The sequence below is a fragment of the Drosophila busckii genome, chromosome 2L (assembly GCF_011750605.1).
Source record: "Drosophila busckii strain San Diego stock center, stock number 13000-0081.31 chromosome 2L, ASM1175060v1, whole genome shotgun sequence".
Classification (NCBI taxonomy): Eukaryota; Metazoa; Arthropoda; class Insecta; order Diptera; family Drosophilidae; genus Drosophila; species Drosophila busckii.
The window spans coordinates 8,132,670-8,148,999 of NC_046604.1; the positions used below are offsets into that span (position 1 = coordinate 8,132,670).

The 16,330-nt window shown below is 40.4% G+C and overlaps 4 protein-coding genes across 4 annotated transcripts in view; 1 reads left to right on the forward strand and 3 right to left on the reverse strand.

Moving 5' to 3' along the window:
• LOC108607930 (neural cell adhesion molecule 1-A) overlaps window positions 1-16,330 on the forward strand; it is a gene marked incomplete at its 5' end in the record, with an annotated part of 58,816 nt that overhangs the window by 16,778 nt on the left and 25,708 nt on the right. Inside the window, one exon of the mRNA XM_033294152.1 lies at window positions 15,325-15,451. Within this exon, the coding sequence (XP_033150043.1) occupies window positions 15,325-15,451 (127 nt within the window). The remainder of the gene's footprint in view (window positions 1-15,324; window positions 15,452-16,330) is intronic.
• Window positions 4,645-6,683, reverse strand: LOC108596787 (N-acetylgalactosaminyltransferase 4-like). The gene is given in 5 exon segments (XM_017983322.2): window positions 4,645-5,427; window positions 5,483-5,614; window positions 5,616-5,912; window positions 5,966-6,308; window positions 6,370-6,683. Coding segments are annotated over 5 exon segments (1,809 nt in total). The 3' UTR covers window positions 4,645-4,704.
• LOC108607929 (N-acetylgalactosaminyltransferase 4-like) lies at window positions 7,034-9,231 on the reverse strand. Its single transcript, XM_017999044.2, is given in 4 exon segments — window positions 7,034-7,744; window positions 7,805-8,239; window positions 8,295-8,637; window positions 8,692-9,231. Coding segments are annotated over 4 exon segments (1,704 nt in total). The 5' UTR covers window positions 8,946-9,231; the 3' UTR covers window positions 7,034-7,072.
• Window positions 9,734-13,485, reverse strand: LOC108607928 (N-acetylgalactosaminyltransferase 4-like). The gene is made up of 5 exons (XM_017999043.2): window positions 13,415-13,485; window positions 12,623-13,203; window positions 12,217-12,559; window positions 11,730-12,158; window positions 9,734-10,467 (listed from the first exon to the last, which is right to left on the reverse strand). The coding sequence occupies exons 1-5, from the start codon at window positions 13,418-13,420 to the stop codon at window positions 9,796-9,798; spliced, it is 2,031 nt and encodes a 676-aa protein (XP_017854532.2). The 5' UTR covers window positions 13,421-13,485; the 3' UTR covers window positions 9,734-9,795.

Below are 16,330 nucleotides of genomic sequence, written 5' to 3' on the forward strand. Positions count from 1 at the left end.
AGCTTATTGTATGCAACTAAACTTATTCTCTCCCCTATCTGCTTACCTCCTTTTCTATTATCTATTTACCCCCTCCCCTCCCTCCCTCCTTTCCCGTTTTTTTTGTCTTCCCCTTGGCTTTCATATCTCCCTACCCCTTGTTCTTTACCTATCCCCCTCCCCCCTCTCTTTCTATCCGTTCTCCCTCCTGTATCGAGTTCTTCGTCCTCTCTCCCCCTACACTCTCTTTCCTCCTCCTTCCCCTCTTTCCTCCTCTTTTCACCTTATCACCTTTTTTCCCTTTTCTCTCCCCCCTCCCATCTCCTACACTCCCCCTTCCCCTTAACTACCCTAAAACCTATTTTCTCTCTCGCCCCACCCTCCTTTATCCTCCTCCTTATTTCTTTCTATACCCACCTCTTTTTTCTTTGACTTTGTTCTTTCCTTGCTACCTTCTTGTTCCTTTTCCTTTTTCCTTATCTACCTCACTCTAACTCTTTTCCTGCTAACTTCTCTCCTTCTCGCCTCCCTCTATTGTTTCCTCCCACTCACTCTTAACCCTCCCTCTTCCCACCTCCTCCCTAATATATACCCTTTCCTTCCTGCATTTCCCTTTCCTCCCTTATCTTCCCCGTTCTTATAATTTCTCCCTTTATGATCCACCTCCCTATCTACCCATTCTTTTCCTCCCCTTTTGCCCCTCCCTTTTTCTTCCCTATCCCTCCTCTTTGCTCCCTCGTTATCCCTCCTACCCTCTCAAACTCTCCCTAGCCCTAGCCTATCCCTCCAACTGCCCCCTTTCCACCCCCCCCACCTCCCTCCATCCTTCCTTCCTTACTTCCCTCCCTTCCCCTGCCCCCTTGATCCTTTCTTCCCTCTCCCCCCTTCCTCCCACTCCCCTCCTCGCCGAGTTGCCTCTCTTTCGTTGCTTCAGTTATCCTTCTGCTTTGTTGGCCTGGCATATTGATTGTTTTGCGTCTTGGCAAGCAGAAACTCTAATAATGGCGGAATACGAAAAATTGAGCTTCATGACTTTTGGCTGCTGTTGCTGCCCTCTGGCAATTTTGCCATATGCATGCTACGTAATAATAAAAAAAAATAAACAAAAAAGGCGCAGCCAGGCAATGGAAAATTGCAGCTAATAAACAGTTGAACATGACAGTAAAAACTTAAGCTGCAATATTTCTATTGCTGGTAAGTAAAATGGTTGAAAACAAATTTAGTTTAGCCCAGTTGGTTTTGTTGCAAATTCAACAGTCAACTGCATGTTTGGTTGTCCTAATGCAGTTTTGTGATTTCATCTGGTTTTTGCAGTGGCCAGAGCCATGCACAAATTCAAATGTTCAAATGTTTATCGTTTTTATTTTGTTTTTGGTTTTGTTTCTGTTGTACAATTTAATCGAATTTGATTATTCTTGTGGGCATTATGTGATTGAGAAATGCCCCCAACGACTGTATGCAGCTTGTTGCCATATCAATTTTGGTTTTAATTCAGTTTCAGTTTTGCGTTTAATATTTCAGACGAATTTCATTTCGGTGGTATTTGCAATTTTCTATCCAATGCTCCTGACTCTTGCCCAATTTTTAGTTGTTAGTTGCTGTCTGCCATCTTTTTTGGCAAATTGAAATTTGATCAAATTTCAAATGCAATACAATAAAAAGAAACTTGTTATGCAGCCATGTCTATGTATTTGCAATGCTCTGTGCACTGAGCACTGAGCGGCTTTAATTCAATTTTTAACACAACAACTGGTCGACTTAACATTCTGGTTTTGTACTTAGTTTTGCCAAATTGAAAATAAAATTAGTTGTACGCAGCTCAACTGAGCGGCTTAAGTCTCTTCTGCTTCGTCGTCGTACTCTTCACACAATGACAGACGCATGGCCAATAATCCACAGCAAATGCAATTTCCAACCACAATGCAGACAAACAGAGTGCGGGTCAAGCGTGCGCAAATGCAAACTGACTGTGAAAACCACAATGCACCAACAGACAATATGCGATCAGTGCAAGTGGTTGGCTTAATGTGCATATTACAATTGCGATTGTGTGTTGTGTGTGTGTCGGTTGAGTTATTTATTTTTATCATGATGCCCACTCTGGTGGCTTTAAAAGTCAAAGCCGAACGCGCTTTAAACAGCGCCAAACATTTTAAATGCAGAGTCTAGTACTGTAAAAAGTATTTAAAGCACTGAAATAATTACTGAAGGGAACAACAATGCTTTTATTACTAAATTTATTCTTATAGCTAACATATTCATATATGTAGCTCGAATAATAATAACAGAGTAATAATGTGACTATGCTAATTGTTCAGTGTTTACATCTCAATTCAAACTATTAATTTATGTTTAATGTTCAAGTTCAATTATGAAATTAAGACATCAATTTAATTTTCCGCGAGTGAGGATTGTCTGCTGTGTAATTAGCTCAATATTCATCTAGCTAAAGATTGTAATAGTTAACCTAAAGGTTTCTGACCTTATGTGCATATATAAATTATAACAGCTGCGGAAAATGAAGAAACTGCCGTTCTTATTATCAAAATAACTTTTCCTTACAAATGACATTGATGAATGAATGAATTATGAAAAAAATTTAGCCCTCTACTCTGTCTTTCATATTTAATATGGCTTTACATTTTTGTCTTTTTATCTCCACTGGCAACTAGACTTGAATGTCAAAATGCTTTTAGTATTTGAACATAGAATTAAATTTCAAATAATTGTTATTAATGCATAAGCTCTAGCACATGAAGATATTATAAGCTCCTTTTGGTAATTTAATTCAGTTAGACTCGTTATTTCTAGCCAAGTTTATAACATATTCATTATAGACACACACATACACACACATCATCATTTGTAGTTGGTAATCTACAAATGTACGCTGTGAATAGTTAAGAATGATTTCAATGTATATTTAATGAGTGCACAACACTGCGTTTTCCCAAAGGTCTTCATAAATATTTTCACCACTAATGAGCCCGACGATTAATCGCAAAATGTCGCACACCCACAGGCACACATTAGACACAAGCATAGAGTGATTTGAAAGCTTTCATGTGTACATTCTGCTGTCGACGTGTAACTGTCAACGTTCGTCAGAATAAAAATATTTTTACATGAAATAAGCGCATTCCATATGGGAATGAAGATAGCCTGCTGCGTTGGGGCGTCGCCAGGACTTGCGTCATGGCAAATTGTTAATGCTAATTGGTGGGCCCAAGACGCACTGGCAATTACACAAGTGAAGCAACAAATGCGACCAGTTGCCAGGCGAGTACTTAAATATCAATTAAAATGCTTGTCCCAAAAATTCAGTTATACGCACACTAATGCACAGCAGCTAATGTATGCGCTCACATATGCACAAGAGCCTGCACTTCTGTATGTAAATGCATTAGAAATAAAGTTAACAGTGCCAAGTTGCGAAAACCATTGTCGCAGCAGCAGCGCAAGTTCCTTTAAAGTTTTGCATTTCAAATTGCATCAGAAAATACTTGTGTCGAGGCGAGTGGGTGGCAGGCCCAACGCTCCCACGAGAGACACTGACAGAGAGAAGGAGAGAGAGAAAACAGCGTGTTCAGCTGGTAATGTGAGACAAAGTGCGTTTGGTGTTTGGGTTTGGGTTTGAGTTTAACCCAAGTGCAGCCGAAAGAAAATTTCTGTAGGCTTGTTGAAATTGAAATTAGAAATTTGATAGCTAAGCAGACAAGTAGAAAGCTTAAAAAAGTCCTGAAAATACTTGTATAAGTTGACTTTCTTAAATGCAGTTACACATAATTCTCTCTCCCTCTCTCTGTCTCTCTCTTTAATGCATTATTTGAAACGTCTTTGAGCAATTGCCTGGAGCAGCAGTTGGGAATTATAGCTGGCTTTGCATCAATTTGAAGTTCTTTGACAATTATAGGGTTAATTCATGCAAAAAGGTTAGACAGACAGCAGCATCAGTGCCATATTCCAACTGTCTTGTGGGTTCCTTTTTTGAGCCCAGCCAAGTCAAGTCAAACCAGACCAAACCAAACTAAGGAAGTGCCAGCCAAGCCAAAGTCTGGCAAGCCGAGCCAGTCAAGTAAGCCAATCAAGGCATTCAAAGAGAGCATATTTAAATAGCTTTTAACATGCACGAGCTGTCGACTGCTGTAGTTAAGTGACGGCCAACCAAAGGCGACACAAAAATGCACCCAAAAGCAAGTCTCAACGTACATTTTTCAAAGTGCCAGAGCATGAGTCGACCCACCATTACCGTCAACCCACCCCATCCAAAAAAAGAAAAAGAAGCTGAGTTAGCTTAAAGTCGTTTAGTAATGCAGTCAATGGGATGCATTTTAGCCTTTGATGCATTGGCATTTTTCGACCAGCAATAGATAGTTAGGCAAGACCCACTGACAGAGATGCCAGCAAGCACAAATAGCAGACTAATGGCTCCACCTCAGTGGCTCAACATCGTTTGCAAAGTTTGTTTTGCAGCTTGCAAATTATACTTCGAAATGTGCCTTTGAAACCAGGCTAATGAGCTTTTATCTGAGAAAAACTGTCAGCCTGAAAAATGCCCAGAAGCCAATACTGTATGCTGAACAAACTGACATATAGGAAAATTAGCATTAATAAGAAGTTAAGCAAACCTTTACTTATAAGATTAATTACAGGAATATACAGATTTAAAATAGCAGTAAACAATTTTTCTTCACTTAAGTTAATGCATTAGTTAATATTCGGTTTTTAATTTGCGCTGTCATAGTCGTAGTAGCGAGGACTTATATTCTTATTATTTTTATTTGTTGGCATATTATGAAAGAAATTATCCAGCATTGTATTATTGACGGTGCCAAATTTCCAGCGTTGTCGTCTACGGCTACTAATGCACTCATTTGCAACAACTTGCGGCTTGCCGTTCTCCCTTATGACTTCCAGGCAGAGATGCGTATGCTGACCATGAACCAGCCAATTGTGCTTACGGTCATAGTAAAAGAACTGATTGTTATATGTGCCATTGACGCACTTCCACATCCAAACAGGCATATCTCGCTCATTTGTGTGTTTTCCGATATTCAGGCATAGGTTTTCATGTCTCGCTGCTAGCACTCGATCAGCTGAAAGCACCCAGTTCTGATTATCGTGTGGCCATATCAGACTTTTCGCGCATGGATATAATTCAACTCGATTTCCCTCTCTTTCGCCCATAGTGTCCAAGCAATATTGCATATACTTCAAACTCTGAATTGCGCCATTAGCATAGCTTGGAGGATCTATGGGCGGATACTTAATGAGAAAATCATATGCGACTGTTTTCATGTACCAGTCAAAAGATTTGCATTTTAGTCGCTCTCGTACTGCAAGCATACGAGTCAGATTTCCAGCATCCGTTTCAGCATACTCTGGATCACGCATATACATGTATTGCTTATACTCATCCATCCATACCTCCGCAACTCGCTTTTGATTCTGTGCAGAAATAAATTAATATAATATCAAACTAGTATAAACTTCACGAGCTTACCCTTGTTAAAAAATTAAAGTCCCGTGGACTAGGACGTTCATCCATGGGACCTCGAAAAATATGTGCCACATGGGAGCAAGGCACATCTAGAATCATGCCACCGCACATCCATATCTTGAAGCTTAGCTCGAAATTGCTCGGCACCCCATATGTCCAGTCCATCATCGTAGCCACCTAAGTCCCAGAAAAATGCTTTGCTGATTGCAAACAGTCCTCCCATCATCACTGGATCTTCGATATGGCAGCGATTGGATTGAATCTTATCTTCAGGAAACAGAGGCAGCTGCTTATAAGAAAAACGCCAGTTCAAGCCACCTCTTGCTCCATTTCTATGGATTCGATACTTAAAATCATTATGAGCAACGCCGTCTACTAAAGGACAAGTGCATATCTTAGAATTGATAGTAATGGGCTCCAATAACGGTGGAAGCTAAAGGGAGTTATGCGTTATAAACTTCAAACTATTGATATAATTTAGCTTACCCAATTGTAGTTAACTTCGATGTGCGAGTCAAAAAATACCAACACCTCACCGGTCGAGGATTTTGCGCCTGCAAGTCGAGCTCCAATTAAACCGAGTCTTTTTTGATTACGAACTATTTTAATAATTGGTGGAAAGTGCTCCGAGATGTAGCCATCGAGTGGTGCCTTCAGTGATTCTTTACTACTGTAATCATCCACCAGCACAATTTGATGAAGCAACTCCTTCGGAGTTCGGTTTATGATGCTGTGAATTGAACGCAATAGCGTATGAAAATGCTCCTCGTAGAAAATGAGTATAACGCTGACACTGGGTAGTTTGGCCAAATACTTGCGTTGCTTGCATCTACAAAAAGTTATTGTATATTGGAAAACTGAAATATTGCCTGATAAAAAGATTTACTTACTTTTCGGATCTTGCATCGGGTACCGACCGATTCACAGATATTTTTTCAGACACCAGAGCATTAAAGCCGTTAAATCTATAAAGTCTTTTTTCCAAATCCTTCTCTGCTTGATTCTTTATTATTACCCTTTTGCCATTTTCGCCAGGTCCAAAACGTTCTCTGTCTGTCTGAATGGCTTCCTTGTCTGCCCAATCTTTTAGCTCTCCGTTTGGTATAGGCAACGTAAACTGTTTAGATTTATTTTCATTGTTAAATCTTTTCGTTTCGGTATCTTTTAGATGCACATTTATTTCTATAGATCCAATTCTTTTCATTTGTTTATTTAAAATTAATATACCGAATAGCGCTACTAATGTAAATAATATATTATTAGCCACGCTTCTTGCTATTAAACGCTTAACATAATAGTTGAGCATTTTTGGCATTGCAATTGTATTATTATTTGAGTACAATTTTTCATTTAGTTAATAATTTTGACTGTTCCGCGTACACGTTAACTCTACACGACTTACATTATACTAAGTCAAATATAAAAGAAACGTTCAGCTTGTAGAGCTAAACAAAAGTTTGCTAACTTAATTACATGGTGGCGATAAGAAAAAGTTACGGATCAAGCACTGAGAAAAATATTCCTCACTTCATTTATTTAAAGCAGCTAATGCGAAAGAAGTTAAACAATTTAATTCAAAATTAATAAACTTAATTAACTTTCATAACTGACGATATTATCAAAGAAGTTATCCAGCATGGAGTTATTGACTGTGGCAAATGTCCATCGTTGTTCCCTTTTGCTTTTGTCGCACTTATTTGCAACAACTTCCGGGTAGCCTTTATCATTAATAGCTTCAAGGCAGCGGTGATTTTTCTGACCATGGACTAGCCACTTTTTCTTACGGTCATAGTACCAGAACTGGTTGCCTTGACTTAAGTGGCACTCCCACATCCATACAGGAATGTTTTTCTTGTCTCCTTGAACGTCTAGGCAAAGTTCGTCATGCGGATGTCGTACCTCTCTATGGGCAGATAGCTGCCAGAATTGGTTTGGCTGTGGATTTGTGAGATTCTCGGCGCATTGAAATAATCCCACTCGACTTTCAGCTGATTTACTCATAGTATCCAAGCAGTATTCAGTATGAACGGCATTCTTAATGGCACCCCAAGCATAACTAGGCGGCTCTATAGGCGGATAATTTACAAGAAAATCAAATGCCACCGTTTTCATGTACCAGTCAAAGGATTTGCACTTTAGTCGCTGGCGTACTGCATGCTGACGCGTCAGGTCTCCAACCTCCGACTTGGCATAGTTCTCTGGCTCACGATTATATACGTATTGCTTATACTCATCCATCCAGACCTCGGCAACTCGCTTCTGATTCTGTGCAGACAGAAATAATTTTCTATCAGGTAAAGCTTACTATCAATCTAAAGCACTTACCCTTATCACAAAATTATAGCTTCGTGGATTAGGACGTTCATCCATGGGGCCTCGAAAAATATGTGCCACATGTGAACAAGGCACATCTAGAATCATGCCACCGCACATCCATATCTTGAAGCTTAGCTCAAATTGCTCGGCACCCCATATATCCAACCAGCCCAGGCAGGCAGAACTTCAAGAGAAAAATTGCTTTGCTGATGGATTTTTGTGATAAATGAAGTGAAATTTGAGTGAAAATTTATCTGGTAGTGTTGGGTTGAGCTTATCCTCACGCAGAAGGGACAACTGTTTGTAAGAAAAACGCCAATTAAACCCACCTCTTAATCCTTTTTCAGTAGGCGCGTACTCGAAATTATTGTGTAAAACGTTGTCCACCATAGGGCACGTGCTAATCTTGGAATTGATAGCAATGGGCTCCAATAACGGCGGAAGCTTAACCAGAGATAAATGTTAAAAGAACTCAAATTATTGATATAATTTGGCTTACCCAATTATAGTTAACTTCGATGTGAGAGTCAAAAATTACCAAAACCTCACCGGTTGCGGATTTTGCGCCCGCAAGACGAGCTCCAATTAGGCCAAGTCTTTTTTGATTACGAACTATTTTAATAATTGGCGGAAAGTTCTTAGAAATATAATCGTCGAGTGGAGCCTTCAGTGTTACTCTGCTGCTGAAGTCATCCACCAGTACAATTTGCTCAAGCAACTCCTTTGGAGTTCGATTTACGATGCTGTGAATTGAACGCAATAGCGTGTGAAAATGCTCATTGTAGAAAATGAGTATAACGCTGACTCTGGGTAGTTTTGCCAAATACTTCCGGGTCTTGCATCTACAAAATGAAGCTATAAAATATTAAATGCAACTGTTGAATTGTTTTTCTTACTCTGCGGGTCTTGCGTCGGGTACCGACCGATTCACGGATATTTTCTCAGAGGCCAAAGCGTTAAATCCATTAGATCTGTAAAGTTTTTTTTCCGACTTTTTTTCTTCATAACTTTCAAAGGTTACACCGTGGCCATGCTCTCCAGGACCTACTCGAGATTGGTCCGCTTCTAAGATTTTGTTGTCGTTCCAGTCCCTGCGTTCAGTTTGTGGTGTGGGCAGCGTAAACTGTTTGTATCTTATAGTAGCGATCATGTCCAGTGTCTTTTGCGGCAGTATGTCACTTTTATTATCCTCATTCAAATTTTGTGGTGCGATATTATTCAAATGAACACTTATTTCTATATATGCAATTTTTTTTATTTCTTCGTTTCAACATTATTATTGCAATTAGTACTAGGAGTGAAAATGCGAGAATATATTGCATTCTTCTCTTTACCCAGCGATTGCACTGGAACTTTCTTTTTAGAACCACCATATTAGGCTTAGGCTGGTCAGTTTTACTTTCTGATAATTCCATAATTTATCCGTCAATATGTTTATTTTAGAATCAAAGTACAATATTAACTGACATCGAAAAGATTTGCATACTGACAAAGATATTGACTAATTGCATTTCATGGTAACTGTTACAAGCTTCTGGTAAAAAATCTGTAGCTAATTTTGATTTTTACTTAACGCTCCAAAGCACAAACAACTTTTTGCATTCAAGTTTAAATATTTTAAAGTAAAGTCAATATAAATAATGAAAAAATGAAAAAAGAGTTGGCTGCTGCTGCTAACTATAGTGCGCTTGTTTATATATTAAAAATAAACAAACCAATATTCAGATAGTAAATTTATCTGCTGCTTTTCCTCAATTCCCGGTAGCTAAATGAAGTTTGTTCCATTCACAAAAATGTAATACACAAAGCGTAAATTTGTTTGAAGTTCATTATTGCTTAAATGGCATAGACATGACTATTATATTAAAAAAAAAACAAATACACGCTGAAATGTAATGATTTAAGTGTCTAGTTTATTTAAATCTTTAAAAAACAAATTAATACTTGATTTGTATTTCACAACAATTGTTTAGGTTGTATGCATATATGTAAAAAAGAGCTTAAGTAGGATTTCTGGCCAAATCTTCAAAGAAATTGTCTAGCATCGAATTGTTGACATTGCCAAATTGCCAGCGCTGTCGTGGATTATTTTCTTGACACTCGTTCCGAACAACCAGCGGCTTGCCATCTTCAACAAAAGCTTCCAGGCACTTGTGTCCGTTTTCCCCATGAACAATCCATTGTAACTCGCGGTTATAATACCAGAACTGATTACCGCCCATATTGTGACAATTCCACATATAAACTGTTGCATTTGGTTTTGAGTCGTGCACATCCAGACAGACATCATCGTTAGCCAAGCGTATATCGCGGCTTTTCGCAAACTTCCAGTTCTGACTCGCCTGAGGAAAACTGAGATTTTGAGCACAACCAAACATGCCCACGGGCTGTTCACCACCCAATCCCATATTGTCCAGACAGTACTGTGTATAATGCAAATTCTGAATAGCACCCCATGCATAACTTGGTGGCTCAACAGGTGGAAATTTGAGTAGAAAGTCAGGCGCAACCTCCTTCATGTACCAGTCAAAGGATTTGCAATGTAGACGCTCTCGCACCGCACGCTGACGCGACAAGTCGCCTATATCAATTGATTCATAATTTATCGGATCACGCTTGTAAATATATTCCTTATACTCGTCCATCCAAACCTCAGCCACACGTTTGTGATTCTATCAAAACGAAAGTAAAGTTTCATTTTCTCTATATTCTAAGTTTAAGCTGCTTACTCTGTTTACAAAACTGTAGTTACGCGGACTGGGGCGTGGATCCATGGGTCCTCTGAAGACGTGGGCAACACGCGAACAGGGCACGTCCAACAACATGCCACCGCACATCCAGATCTTGAAGCTAAGCTCATACTGTTCGGCACCCCAAATTTCTAAGCCATCATCGTACGCGCCAAGATTCGAAATAAGCTCATTTTTTTTATTTCTTTCTTTTTTTAATTTTTATTTCTTATATTTTTTTTTTTCTTATTTTTTTATTTTTTTTATTTTTTTCTTTCTTTTTAATATTCTTTTATATTATTTTTGTTTTGTTTTTTCTTGTTTCATATTATTATTATTTTTTTATTCATTCTATATTTTTTCTTTTCTTTTTTTTATTCTTTAACTGCAAACAGTCGCCCTCATTACAAGGACACGATATGACTGGACATTGTCGTATGGCATCTCCGGCAGCAACAAGGCAGCTGTTGTAGTATAAAAGCGCAGTCGAAGAGCCACCAACGAGAAACCTTCTGAGGTTGCCCTCCCAGGAATACTCAAAAGCTGGCCCAGCGCAACTTAATTGTCACAATGGACAAGTGAGGAATCACTTTCCATGTCAAAGGCACACATGCCAGAAAATGACAAATAGGAAAAGAAAAAATAAAAACGCATCAGAGAACACCCCTCACCGCGCCACCCCACCACCCCACCCCCCCTAACCCACCCCCGCCGCCCACTCCCACCCCTATCTCCAATTATTAAGTCCACTCTCACTGATTCATAGCTATGGCATCAGATCGCGCGCCACGAAGCTCTAACCCAAATCTGTACCACATCCCTCCCCACTCCCACCCCCCCCTTCATGTGGGAATCAAGACCCCAGCCAATCAACATCCCGTCCAAATGGACAACTTTAGGAAAACCAAAGACCCTGCCAGACGTGCGAAAACCCTATACTCAACTCGAATTGTGATCCATTGCGCACTAAATGTCCGAACGAAAATCGCCCCACACACATCCCGCAAGCCAGATTAACAAGGAAAAAAGTAGCCAACAATTGGGCAACAATACTCGGCCAGCGGGCCTTCCAGTCGGTCTCCCACTCCACTGACCATCATCCACCAGCACAATATGTACTTGAGCAGCTCCTTGGGCGTGCGATTCATCACGCTGTAGATGGAACGCAGCAGCGTCTTGAAGTGCTCATTGTAGAATATGCTTACTCTGTTTACAAAACTGTAGTTACGCGGACTGGGGCGTGGATCCATGGGTCCTCTGAAGACGTGGGCAACACGCGAACAGGGCACGTCCAACAACATGCCACCGCACATCCAGATCTTGAAGCTAAGCTCATACTGTTCGGCACCCCAAATTTCTAAGCCATCATCGTAGCCGCCAAGATTCCAGAAAAATTCTCTATTTATTGCAAAAAGTCCGCCCATCATTACAGGACTACGATATGGCTGAGACTTGTCTATGGCATCCTCCGGCAGAACAGGCAGCTGCTTGTAGTTAAAGCGCCAGTCAAAGCCACCACGAGAACCTTCCTGATAGCCACCAGTATATTCAAAGCTGGCATGCGCTATATTGTCCACAATGGGACAAGTGGATATTTTAGGATTGATGACAATGGGCTCCAAAAGTGGTGGCAACTAAAGATACATATATCATATAAGTAATTCTGATTTAGTTGGCTATGGCGAAGCTTACCCAATTGTAATTCACCTCTATGTGGGAATCAAAGAAGACCATAACATCGCCAATGGCAACTTTGGCACCTGCCAGACGTGCGCCTATTAATCCAACTCTAATTGGATTGCGCACTATGTCGACAATGCCGGGAAAGTGTTGGGCAACATACTCGTCCAGCGGGCCCTTCAGTGTCTCCCACTCACTGCCATCATCCACCAGCACAATCTGTTTGAGCAGCTCCTTGGGCGTGCGATTCATCACGCTGTAGATGGAACGCAGCAGCGTCTTGAAGTGCTCATTGTAGAATATGAAAATGACGCTGACATTCGGTAGCTTTGACAGATATTTTCTAGTTTTGCAGCTTTAAGCAGAAAACAAACAGTTAGGGGCGCTTGTCATCCATAAGCTTATTATGGCTACTTACGCTTCGAGTCGCACATCGGGCACTGAGCGATTCACTGAGAGTTTCTCAGAAATTAAAGCATTGAAGCCATTGAGCTTGTACAATTTGTCTTCCAATTCCTTTTCGGCAGCATCCTCGATTACTACAGGCTGCCCGTGCTCACCTGGACCCGTGCGTGCCTTGTCCGCCTCCATGGCCACGTGGTCATTCCAATCTCTACGCTCACCCTGCGCTGTGGGCAACAAGAACTGTGTGTGTGTCACTTGAGTTTCCTCTTGCTTTGGCGCCTCATGCACGGAGTTGCGATCTTGAAAGGGCGGACGAGGTGCGCGTCGCGTGAGCGGCACATTCGCTGCTCTAAACTCTGGCGTTATGGGATCTCCATTGGGATCAAGCTTGCTATCGTCCTCTTGCTGCACCGACTTGACCATGCGCTTCTCCACAATCATGGTGGTGATCAGCGAGACGAAGGCAATGGCCAACACCAGAAAGACGAGCTTACGCACAAAGCGTTTGACATAGCGCTTCTTGAGGGCCATTGGAGGCACGACAGTCTGTTGAAAGTCTTTTCTTGTGAGTGATTCCGCGGCATTGGCGTGGGCCTGCAATGCGTGGCAAGGTGGTCCATTATTATAATTGCTGTCGGAACAATTGCAAAAATCTAAAGCATTGCTCTGCTCCAGCGCGATAAAGCAACTAACTGAACGTTGCTTATCAGCTAGTACACTATTTTTCACTATTAATTAGAGCTACTACTTATCACTATCACGCTGAAGCGTGCCCGAGTTGTAGCCCAACTATGACTTCACTCACCTGCATCGCGTAGGAATTGAGTTTATCAAGCTGTCGCCCTCTAGCGTTAGAAATTCAGACTTCAGCGACTAATTAATTTCACGCTGCTGATAAGCAGTCTGCCGCTACACTGAGAACATTAGAGCTGTGTGAAAAGTATAAAAAAGAATTCTGAAACTGCTGTTCAAACAGCAAGCGGTTTATTGATTCAAATATTTTTAGGCCAGCAGAGCGCAACTGTTTTAATTTGTGTCTTAAAAAAATACTTGTTGCGAGTAAAACCTTAAAATATTATTAAAATAAAGTGAGCATTTCTAAGAAACACACATACGCACACACACTCACAAGCACGAGCATTAAGAGTAATAAACAAATACATATGCTCACTCGCACGCATTTTATTTTCGGAGGCATTTAAGCGCATATTTATTGTACAACGTCGCGTAAGCGCAATAAATTCTCACAAAATTTCGACGCATTGTGGCAATAAAATGACATTTTTTCATATTTACACATAAAGTCAATGCCAAAAACCTTTTGCGTTTCGCTGTTGTTGCTGCTGCTGGGGGCTGTGGGGGTGAGCGGGGTGCAGTTAGCTTGTGTTAGAGAGCGGCAGCATTTTTTATGGCTTTTACTGCTGCATGATGTGAAATATTTTTAACGCGCATGAACAAACCTACAGCATACATATGAAACATGTGTGTGTGTGTGTGTATCTATGTTTTTGATATGACGCGTGATAACCAAATAACGATATCAACAACAACAATGAAGTGTCACAGTTGCGCGAAATCGGCAGCTGACTGTAACTTGTTCCTGTTTGGCTTTTTATTGTTGCAATAAAAACAATTCTTGCCATATTTAAATTTATTAAAATCCAAACGGATTTCTACAAATTCTGATCTGTGTTCTGAAGCGGTTTTATATATAATAGGGTTTAGTTCTACTAATATTTACTTATTGCTTATTTATATATATATATTTAACATAAGTTTTTTATACTCTTATTATTCTTTAGTAATGTATGTAAATGATCTTCACGTATTTCGCGACTCTCTTACTCAACTTCTTGTTTTCACTTCCCTTGTCTCACTTGTTCTGTTAATGCTGCTGCTACTGTTAAGTTACTGTTAATACAGGCCGCCCAGTTAACTCACTATCATCCACATCCTATACTATGAATATAAAATCAAGTCCCAGCAACTGCATAGAAGGCTAAAGATTTCACTATTGACATTTTCTGGAATGGCTCATAAATGAACTTTTATTGTTATTACATTTTAGCATGAATATGTTTAGTGGCTAAAGCTCGTGCACATTATATTTTTAACTTAAATAACTAAATACGCATTTAAGTTTAAGCCAGCTATACTAAATGTGCAGGCTGTTGAACAATATTACAATTTGCAAACTAAATCAAAGGCTTAACTGCCGTTGCACTTTCTCCTTTCTCTTGCATTCCACTCACACATTCCATTTGCTGACTTAAAAAGCATTTCGCACGCATTTCGCACATGCATAATAAGTAAATAAATAAAGCTGCGCTCTAAGCGCGGCTCGCATAAAAATTTACGCGTTTGTAATTACGTTGAAATTAAGCCGCCATCAACATTTAATTGCTAAAAGCCTGGACTACAGTCCTGTGTAGTGCCTGGCTGCCCAGGAGCAGCCACGCATACCAACAAAACAGAGAGAAAAAAAAAACGAAACAAGCAACGAACATTTAATTAACAAATTTTACGCATTTATTTTCTATTTTCATGTGCTGCTGCTGCTGCTGACCAAACGACCAACCAATGCAAAAAAAAATAAAAAAAAACATATATCGTGACAACATAATTTGCCTGGACCAAAAATAAAATGGCGGCAACAACCCAAACACACACACACACACACACTAATGCCAACCACATGCACAACCACAATCGCAGTCAAAACGAAGGACATTGATGCCGTCGAGGGTAAATCAGTGTCGCTGCCCTGCCCCATTGCCGAGCCCCTAAATGATGTTTATATGGTCTTATGGTTTCGTGATAATGCGGGCATACCATTGTATAGGTGAGTATATATATATGTGTGTGTGTGTGTGTATGTGTGGGCCACTTGGCATCACTTGGTGGAAGCTCATTTGGGCCCATTGTCTGTGCTTATGCGCATTTAATTAAATGCAAACGAGGCTCCAGAGCTGCCTTTAAAAACGCTTGACAAACAAATGTGCTACAGTTGCAGCTAAAGTTATGCGTACACACAGCCAAAAGGGTACGCCAATGCGAGCTTACTGATAAATTGAATGTAAGCTCAGCGTATACGCAAGTCGACTTGGCGGCTCTCAACAAAATTTCACTGTGTGTGTGGGTGAATTTTTTTCGCAGCTGACTGGCAGCTGATAAGTGCCCTGGCTGCAGGTGTGATTTAACTTTTATGCGCCCCAGTCTGTCTGTGTGAGCTTGCGTGTGTTTTTGTTGTGACAGACGCGCACTAAATTAAGTTAATTATGTTTACCTAACTTACTAATTAGCCCCAGACAGAGCCGCCGCACGAATTATGCGAATAAATCCCTTACGAAACGTATTTTTTGTTTTTGAGTCTGCTTCGCGCCTTTGGCTTTAACAGCATTATGCTCTTAAGCTTATGGCCAGTCCAAGTTGTTGTTGTTGCCAAGCGACAACAAGAGGAGCATGAAAAGTGATTGAAAACACAGCGAGACTGGCAAAGGCAACAGTTCTAATTGCATTCAACATATTTTAACGCCAAGTTTTGCGCATTTTGCATTTTGGCTGGCAAATGCAATTTTTATAAATGCAATTTGTGGCACTCTGTGGAGTGTTGAGTGCGCACAGTGGCGCAAACTAAGAGTTTATATACTCAAATGTTGAGTTTATCAAGTTACAGTTTCCTTCTTTACGCCTGCGGCCTTTGACCGTTTTCATTACACTC